Genomic DNA, 10,228 nt, shown 5'->3' on the forward strand with positions numbered 1-10,228 from the left:
GTCATTGGCCTAAACTGATGATAATCATATGAATCATCTGGAGTAATAGGAGCATTATTCTGGTGTAGGCCTATTAAGTTAGCCCACAACAGCTCCGGATAGCCTAAAAAAGGATATTTCTGTGTAAGATAAGATGAGCCTATGCCATTTGCCCACTATAAGGCATTAAAAAGCGGGGGAACACTCACATTTATGATTATATTATATAAATGTATTTTATATACCATAATAATATTAACATAAAACATGAGTGTGGTTGAAACGCCGGGTTTAATTTGATGGGTGGGAAGACGATTGGAGAGACATTTGGACCTTTTTGGTTGAAACGGTATAAAAGTGATCATGATTTTCCATCGTACACACTATAAGACAACCTCTCAATTCATTTGAAATGATGTATTTTATACTCTTGTTATGTTGTTGCATGACAGTAGCCTGAGAATGTTCTAGAGTATTCTACAGTAAAGCTTATGTGACGTTTTGTAACGCCACACTGGCGTCAATATTCATGCGCGTGTTCGGCCATGGCAAATCAGGAGTCTGGGGGTGGGGACTTCGGCTTTCTATTTATAATTGGCTAGAACAAATTTTGCAACTGCACTAAAGGTCAATGAAGGAGTTGGCTTGAAAATAATCTGAAGATTTGTGGACATGCGCAGATGGAAGATGCCATATTGGAACGAGGATTTGGCCGAGTGCGGCAGCTGAAAGACGTCTCTCGCTCGGGTTCTACAGGACGAAAACGGGGCTCGCAAATTAGACGCGAAAAAAACTTCATTAAGGTAGGGCAGGTGTCCGTCCGGTGGTTCCTTATGCGTGAAGGTTGGCTCCGAATTCAGAGTCGTCGTTCCCTCGACGAAATAACCTCCGATAGAGTTTTTTTCCTGGCCAAAACCTTGAAGTGCTCGGAGGCTGTTTCTCTCCAAACAGATAGACTAGACTACTGCATTCATGAGCCAAGTTGTTCAAAGTGTTTTACGTGCGTAATTACAACTGTCACTCGCGGTGGGGACGTTGCTTCGTGGCACTTTCGATAACGTTGCCATAGTTTTTTCTTATGATAGCTGTTAGTGCAGAATAGTACAGAAATGAATTGGTTACATAAACATGTATTTTAATACCTGCGTTGTGTGTGGAAAAACACATTTAATTTCGCCTTCTAAATGTCATCTTGCTCCACCCAGATGTCCGTTTTTACTGTTCTTTCCATTCAAAACCGTGCAATTTACATATTCCGTGTGATAAGAGAAAGTTCAACAACACCATATTCGATTAGAAGTTTCCTATTTTTATTTCATTCTTGTAGGTGTGTCATGTGTTTTTCCACACTTGGGTGCGTAAGGGCATCGGAAAATACCGGACATTGCCAAAAATGTCCAAGCATCTTCAACATGGCGGGTTATGGTGTGTAAAAACTGCATGTAAAATCTTTGAATGAGGAAAAAATAAAATGATGGTAGATAATAGGTCACTTTCTGTTTCTTTTGATGCACATGAACGACCTCTAATCAATTAAATTTAAAGTGAGCGTTTATCAGCGCTGCTCGAGTTTTTTTCCGCTGCAATACTTTTGCGTGTGCAAAGTAGGCTACATCAGTGGAGGGCCAAGACATGACAGACATGCAGGCAGGGAGCACGGCAGCTCAGCCCTGGGCCTAATCTCTCGTGTGCAACGTTTCCTGTTTCACTTTATCAACATTTCCAGTTTGGATCTAAAAACCATTATGATCGTTATTCAAAGTGCCTCGAAAGCGGTCTGTGTCTTGAGGTGCTTTTATTAATTTTCATTATTCATCACGATACAGCCCTACACGTCACTCTGATAATAAAATTACACGAGTTCGTTTTTTTTCAATCCGACGTTATGCCAAATTTGTCTTGTGAAGTTAATAATTGGGTTAAACCGCGCGTATCCCATTTAATTATTATATTTTTTGCGGGCGGTCTGCAAATCCAGGGTTTAGCTTTGTATTATTCCCGAGGAGGATTCCTCCCTCCCCGGGATTAAATTCGGCTCTATGATGAGTATAAATAAAAACCCATGTTGCGGATTGAGCAATGATTCTTACATGCCTAAACCATGCGTTGGGCTGCTTCTACCCACCTCAGTTCAAGTGGGGTTGAACGAGGACCTATTGAGATTCGTAAGAAGCACGCATAGGAGAGGGGCTCAGGCAGTACCTTCCAAACTGAAAGAAAGCATCAGATCAGTCTCAGTAATATGTTGTCTATTGCTGATATGCGTGTAGATAAATTATGACTCCCAATTGGCCTATATGTGCTGATGTAATTAATTCACGTGCGCCACCAGAGCGCGCATCACTGTTTTTGATAACAGGATTTCATTGTATGTAAATGACCCTGTGAATACAGATACATACTCACCGTGTCAGGCCTGTGTGTAGCACGAGAGAGAGAGAGAGAGATTCTCTACAGTTCTGCCAAATTCGTTCCTCGCCCATAGAGACACGGATGAAGCCTCCTCATTCATCATCGCTGTTCGCCTTTACCTCTCACCCGACTCACAGGACACTGGCTCCTGGGAGATACTGAGAGCCCAATGTCACGGTGCTACCGGCCAGGACACACAATTTGAGGCGTTTATAAAGTTGCTAGATTTAGGGTGTTGGCTACCCTAGACCTATCCAATCTCCTTCAAGAGAGGCACTCTTGGGGCACAGGTGTGGATAGAGACAGAGCAGGGCTAAGTTATTCTGTTGATTGTTTTGGACCACAGTTAATAATTTGGTTATTTACACTTTTACGCAAAGCGACTTACAAAGTTTTGAGCTATTGTTGGGGTTAAGTAGGCTGCCTTGCTCCAGGGCACAATGGCAGGCAATAATTAGTCAAGTGGCCCGTCCTGGTCTGGAACCAGTGATCTTTGCGGTCAGTGATCTTTTCTCAATCCCCTGGGCTGACTACCGACCCATCGCCCAACCTGGTGGCAGTAACTCCTGGCATCTCCCCTGTGGTGAGATGTTGTCGGAATACTGCTTTGTCTGAAGGGTCTCCCTGCAGCTGCTTATTGAGGATACCTCCCCCTGGCCTCGGTGCTTTCTGGTCTCTCCCTCAGGCAGCTGTTCTCTCTCTCCTGAGGAGAGACCGCGTCAGAGCAGGGGGGATCTACGGTATGTTCCAGTGTGTGCTTTCCTTTTATCGGGAGCCCTTTTTGAATCGAACAACGGGATTAGAAGTGAAATGAACGTAGAGGGTTTTGTTCTCCTCGTCTGACACCCTCAGTACAGTGTGTGCTTTCAGGTTATGAAAGATGGAATCATGGATGGTCGGAGATAAAGACTGAATCCCCGCAGCCCAAATTGTGTTTGCTAATCTCTTAATTCCGCATTAAATCCTTTGGTGCAGGTTTAGGGAGCAGCAGGGGAAGCAGCACGCGGCGCCCTCTGGCTCGTGACTGCTAATCAATAGACCCCTCTCAACCTGAGTGTGGAGGGCCAGAGATGCATCCCAGATTAACCCGGAGATCAGGCTAATCCCTGGGTTCCAATCTGGGTACTCAGCCTGCCGGAGTGCTGTGCACTGGGATGTTCTGACCCTTATCTGACAGTAATATGCAGCCACTATTCAATCATAAAGAAGATTTAGGGGTTGCAAATACCGAGAGTTAGCTTTTATGATATCTTGGACGGAACCTGTAGCCTTCTGTGGAATGGACTCCCGTGAGAATCTTTTTCTGGTTCAGAACCATTTTAATCATTCAAAGGTTTAGCCTGGAACCATTCCACTACTAAAAGGTTCTATGTGGAACCAAAAAAGGGTTCTCTAAGGGGTTATGTCCTCCAGAGACAACCACAAAACCCTTTTAGCGATAGTTGTGGTCCATTTCTCAAAATACATCTTTGTCTTTCATTAATAAACCATTACATTCCTCTACACATGCTAATGAATGCTTTAATGTTATTCATTAAAACACACTTACTAATTCAAACACACATATAACCTATAAAAGGTTTGAAGAGTTTTCTGATTCCTTACTGTTACGGAGGAGTGATAAATATTTAATGACTGATGAAAATGCTTGTTACTTAAAATAAGTGATCCCTGCAATCTGTTGGAAGTGCCCTGGATGTTGGGGGGGGGGGGGGGAAGAGATAGAAGATAGAAAATGTATTCATGTTGGACTGAGAGCATTTTGGTCTGAACATGTCTGAACTGATCATCAAACTCATTTACATGCGGAGTGCTTGTGCAGTCAGATGTGTGAGAGTCGTCTAGTCCTTGAAGAAGTCTGTAGTCTGTATATGAGAGTAGTCTAGTCCTTGAAGAAGTCTTTAGTCTGTATATGTGAGAGTCGTCTAGTCCTTGAAGAAGTCTGAAGTCTTTAGCAGAGTGGGGAGAGGCCAGGGGGGTAGTGAAGCAGACGACAGCGTCATGTGAGTCAAATTATCTCAGCTTGCTATTTACGCAGTGGGGTTGTGTGTTTGGGTCACTGTGTGACGAGAGAGGGACACGCGCACCCAGTAGGGCAAATGAGGGAATTGTCCATGCAGATAGAGTAAGAACACAACCACAGCTGGGGAAGTATCTATGTCTTTTCCTTTCTGGCGTTCCTCATTCAACATTAAAACTGCCAGATGTGACTTGAATTGATTTGAATGTGTAGGGTTGTAGTTCTAGAGACGTATTGTGTTTGGGGAAAACTTGGCTAAATTGACTAACATTCAGAATACTGTTCTGGGATAATATTGATCTCTTAAAAATATTTTCATGATCACGGAAAAAAGATATGATCTATTTTTGTAAACAAGGCAACGGTGTAGCGCAAAATATTCCATCACCGATGTTTCATCCATTTTTTGGGAGGTACTGTACTTGGCCGTCTATTCTGGTAAGGGAGCGGACGAGTCATCACATGGGCGGAGACTTGCGTGGCACTATCACTCCTAAATCACTGTTGATATCACTGCTGAGATTGTGAGTTGATTTGAATGCCTCATTTTTAACGAGATATCCTTGGATTAAAAGCTTCTCTGGCTCTGCTTATTAAAAAGGCGTGAACGTGTGATGATTGTTTGACTGAAACAGTCTCTAGTGATATTAATTTTAAATTCTCCCATCTTCTCCTCTCTTTCAGTGTGTGGTGAGGGAGATGCAGTGACGGGGGAGGAGTCAGAAGACTGACAGAGCACAGGTCAAAGGGTACAGGTCACCAGGACCGGAGAAGGCGGGATGCAGACCCACGATCAAGACGGGCCATTGGCCCTCAGCGCCGCCAAGTCCCACAGTCCGACCAATGGGAAAGCGGAAGAGGTTCACTCAGGTGCGTTTTATTTATTTATTTATTTATTTATTTTTACCTACATTCTCCTCATGAGACTCATCCACTTACCTGGCCAGCCACTTCAGTCTCAAAGGGAAAGTGTCTCACCTGAGCGTACTTCCCTGTTTGAAGCTAACGTCTCCCTATCAGATAACCATCATCCCACTATCACATTACCAGACCGGTAAACACAGGAACCAGTAAACACAGGAACTCAAAAAGCAACCAAAAAAATTTACAAAATTACGCAAACAGAAACTGTGTGTCATGGGCAGTCGAGAAAGGAAAGGAACAATTATAAGAAATGTTCTTGGAAATTTCCCCACAGTTAATTCTACTGTTTGGGAGTAGTTTGAAAGTTTTATTTTCAGAATCTGACACAAGAGTCACAAGATTTCCTGGAATAGTGGAAGCTATGTTGTCTGTTTTGGTCCAACCGCCGCTCTGTGGAAGGGAGAAGTACAAGTCCAGCACATTCCACACTCTCAAATCAATAGGGTGCTACTTAGAACCATTTAAAACAATAGAAACATGTTCCATATAGAACTCTTTCAGGTCTGTAAAGTTCTATATGGAACCTTTTTCAGGTCAGAAAGAACCTTTCAGGGTTCCAAACAGTACCGTAGTGAGCTGAAAAGGATTCTATCTGGAACCTTTCTGTTTTCAGTTTTTCCCCCTGCAGATGGTTCCATATAGTGGTCTTTTTCTGTTCTATTCAGAACCCAGCGTTTAATCACAACAACAGGTCCCTGTCCTCTCCTTAGAACAGGTCCAGACCCGGTCCATTCACACAGGACGGTCCCCTGAGACACAGCCTGGAGAGGGAAAACCACTCTCTCTCTCTCTCTCTCTCTCTCTTTCTCTCTCTCTCTCTCTCTCTCTCTCTCTCTCTCTCTCTCTCTCTCTCTTTTTCTCTCTCCCTCTCTCTTTCTCTCTCTCTCTCTCTCTCTCTCCTTCTCTCTTTCTCGCTCTCCTTTTCTCTCTCTTTTTCTCTCTCTCTTTCTCTCTCTCTCTCTCTCTCTCTCTCTCTCTCTCACACACACACACACACACACACACACACACACGTGCAGACACATTATACCTCCCAAGTATCGGTGTCCCACTGGGAATCTGAGCAATTCTCACCTTGAGAGAAACATTAGTGGCATTACATAAGACTGAACACACACACACACACACACACACACCTAGAAACACACACACTCGCACACACTCACACACACTCAAGAGACCAGATACATTTTCAAGTGACCCAATTTTGGAATTTGAAAAGACAACATTGTTTTTCCTGTATAATCACAGAATTATGTATGCATGAATCCTTTGTTAGTGTTCGAGTTGAGCTTGCATAAAAGTTTCACGATGGCAGATTAGATTTTCTATAATGTAGCTGATACACAAGTGGAGACACGCCTTGCTGGGTGCTTGGCTGACATCTCAGAGTGGATGACGACACATCACCTCAAGCTCAATCTGGACAAGACTGAGCTGCTGTTCCTCCCGGGGAAGGGCTGTCCGCACCGGGACCTGGCCATCACCGTTGAAGACACAGGGGTGACCCCGACTCGGACTGCGAGGATTCTGGGTGTGACCTTGGATGACTAACTGTCGTATATCACATGTCACATCCGTCACACGCTCCTGCAGATTCATGCTCTACAACATCAGGAGGATTCGCCCTTTCCTCACTGATGAAACGGCGCAGGTGCTCATCCAGGCCCTGGTCATCTCCCGCCTGGACTACTGCAACTCCCTCCTTGCTGGGGCCCCGGCGTCAGCCATTAACCCCCTGGAACTTGTCCAGAAAGCTGCTGATCGCCTGGTGTTCAACCACCCCAAGTTCTCCCACACAACTTCCCTCCTCCGTTCTCTACACTGGCTCCCTGTAGCGGCTCGCATCCAGTTAGAACTCTGGCGCTAACCTACAGGGCAATGATAGGAACAGCCCCCTCCTACCTCCAGGCCATGGTCAACCCCTACACCCCCTCCTCCCTCCAGGCCATGGTCAACCCCTAAACCCCCTCCTACCTCCAGGCCATGGTCAACCCCTACACCCCCTCCTACCTCCAGGCCATGGTCAACCCCTACACCCCCTCCTACCTCCAGGCCATGGTCAACCCCTACACCCCCTCCTACCTCCAGGCCATGGTCAAACCCTACACCCCCTCCTACCTCCAGGCCATGGTCAAACCCTACACCCCCTCCTACCTCCAGGCCATGGTCAACCCCTACACCCCCTCCCGACAGCTACACTCTGCTACCTCAGGGCGACTGGTTGCCCCGTCACTCCGAGGCTCCTGCGGTCGATCGACACGGTCACGGCTCTTCTCTGTCCTGGCCCCGCAGTGGTGGAATGAACCGCCCACTGATGTCAGGACAGCAGAGTCACTGCCCATCTTTCGTCGCAAAACCTTGAAGAAAATCTCTTCAAGAAATACTACAACGATCCTCCCTCTTAAGCACCTATTATATTTTAGATTGCTTTTCTTGCACTTTGCCTTCAGCACTAGATTATGCTCTTAGTCACTTGTTTTATATACTGTAGGAGATGCACTTGTGAGTTCTGGCCAGTAGTAGTACATTGGCTTTTCCTACGTTAAATGCAATTATTGTTAGCCACTTTGGATAAAAGCGTCTGCTAAATGACTGTAATGTAATGTAGCTGTTGTCACTAGAGATTTCATGCGATGATGTCACAGTTGGCTGTAGAGTCATCGATGACTGACAAGGATTTCCTCCAATCAGATTCCATGGAGGAAGAGGCGGACTTCAACTGGGAGGAGTACATGGAAGAGACGGGAGCCACCGCTGCCCCCCACACGGCTTTCAAACACGTGAGTGACCCGGTGTTACGCCCCCTAGAGGGCGTGGTGTGTCAGGGGTAATTAGGTGGTAACGCAGTCAACAGGAGAACCAAAAGAAATCATATATATATATATAAAAAATGTATTGCATACTAAAACCTACTCCACTAGGAACCAGGGGAGTAAGAACGGTTCCAAAGAAAAGAGCACATTAAAGATATTCTACCTAATCCAAAAGCTTCCTATCCAACAAAACATGGTTCCAAAAAATGGTTTCTAAGTTGGAACATGCTGCACCCTTCCACCGAGTTTCGTGAAAATCGGTTCAGTCGTTTTTGCGTAATCCTGCCAACAGACAAACACACAAACGTCACCGAAAACATTACCCCTCACCCTGCGCTGCCGCTGGGGCAGAGGTAACAAGACGCCCTATACAGTCTAGGCATAACAAAAGATAAGACTAACACGCAATAGAAAAGGATGACGCAACTACTACATGAATCAACAAAAGGCCTAACAAAAGTAACCTAAAGTAACGTTGGTTGTATGCCGAGCCCACACACCAAACAAACAGCACAGGAGCTGCGAGGCAGAGAACAGGTTGGGTTATTCAGCAGACAAAGAGACGGCTGATTGAACTGGATCAGCACAGCTGCACAGAATGAGTGGTGTCAAGAAGTTAAGTTCACGACGATTGGATCGATCCGCTAATCACGGACGCGTTGAAATGAGAGTGAGGGGAGAAACAGAAGGGAGACAGTAGCCATAACACCCCCACCCATAACAACAAGCCCCTACACTCACTAACAGGCTGCGAAGAGTCACGCTTGCACACAATACGTCCCTACCGCGGCCCACCGTGGCCCAAAACAATACGTCCCTACCGCGGCCCACCGTGGCCCAAAACAATACGTCCCTACCGCGGCCCACCGTGGCCCAAAACAATACGTTCCTACCGCGGCCCACCGTGGCCCAAAACAATACGTCCCTACCGCGGCCCACTGTGGCCCAACACAGAATCGTCCCTACCGCGGCCCACCAATACAGGACAATAGAGACACTCCCGCTCCTGCGTCCAGCACTTGGGACTCACCGCAGTGGTCTGAGCCTCTATAACCAGAGCCTCTATAACCAGAGCCTCTATAACCAGAGCATGTATAACCAGAGTCTCTATAACCAGAGCATGTATAACCAGAGCCTCTATAACCAGAGCATGTATAACCAGAGCCTCTATAACCAGAGCCTCTATAACCAGAGCATGCACAGCGGTGGTCTGAGCCTCTATAACCAGAGCCTCTATAACCAGAGCCTCTATAACCAGAGCCTCTATAACCAGAGTCTCTATAACCAGAGCCTCTATAACCAGAGCATGTATAACCAGAGCCTCTATAACCAGAGCCTCTATAACCAGAGCCTCTTTAACCAGAGCCTCTATAACCAGAGCCTCTATAACCAGAGCATTCACAGCGGTGGTCTGAGCCTCTATAACCAGAGCCTCTATAACCAGAGCCTCTATAACCAGAGCATGTATAACCAGAGCCTCTATAACCAGAGTCTCTATAACCAGAGCATGTATAACCAGAGCCTCTATAACCAGAGCATGTATAACCAGAGCCTCTATAACCAGAGCCTCTATAACCAGAGCCTCTATAACCAGAGCCTCTATAACCAGAGTCTCTATAACCAGAGAATGTATAACCAGAGCCTCTATAACCAGAGCATGTATAACCAGAGCCTCTATAACCAGAGCCTCTATAACCAGAGCCTCTATAACCAGAGCATTCACAGCGGTGGTCTGAGCCTCTATAACCAGAGCCTCTATAACCAGAGCCTCTATAACCAGAGTCTCTATAACCAGAGAATGTATAACCAGAGCCTCTATAACCAGAGCATGTATAATCAGAGCCTCTATAACCAGAGCCTCTATAACCAGAGCATGCACAGCGGTGGTCTGAGCCTCTATAACCAGAGCCTCTATAACTAGAGCATGCGCGGCGGTGTCGTTGCCCGTACAGGGAGGCACAAATACCTGCTTGTGGGTTACCACAAATTCATCTGCCAACATGGCCGCTAGAGCCAAGAACACAACCTCTTCAGATATGTCCCCTAAAGCTCCGCTGAACTGTTTTTGAACTCCTCC

General features: G+C 46.0%; 1 protein-coding gene across 2 annotated transcripts in view; it reads left to right on the top strand.

Annotated features, from left to right (window-relative positions):
• The first annotated feature begins 681 nt into the window (after nucleotides 1-681).
• The window catches only part of sfmbt2 (Scm like with four mbt domains 2), a 46,774-nt gene continuing 37,227 nt past the window's right edge, over nucleotides 682-10,228 (top strand). For both annotated transcript variants that reach the window (XM_084447620.1, XM_084447621.1), the window contains exons 1-3: nucleotides 682-782; nucleotides 5,096-5,281; nucleotides 8,030-8,118. In XM_084447620.1, the coding sequence (XP_084303746.1) occupies nucleotides 5,191-5,281; nucleotides 8,030-8,118 (180 nt within the window). In that variant the 5' untranslated portion in view covers nucleotides 682-782; nucleotides 5,096-5,190. The remainder of the gene's footprint in view (nucleotides 783-5,095; nucleotides 5,282-8,029; nucleotides 8,119-10,228) is intronic.

The sequence above is a fragment of the Borostomias antarcticus genome, assembly GCF_949987555.1.
Source record: "Borostomias antarcticus genome assembly, chromosome: 13".
Lineage (NCBI taxonomy): Eukaryota > Metazoa > Chordata > Actinopteri > Stomiiformes > Stomiidae > Borostomias > Borostomias antarcticus.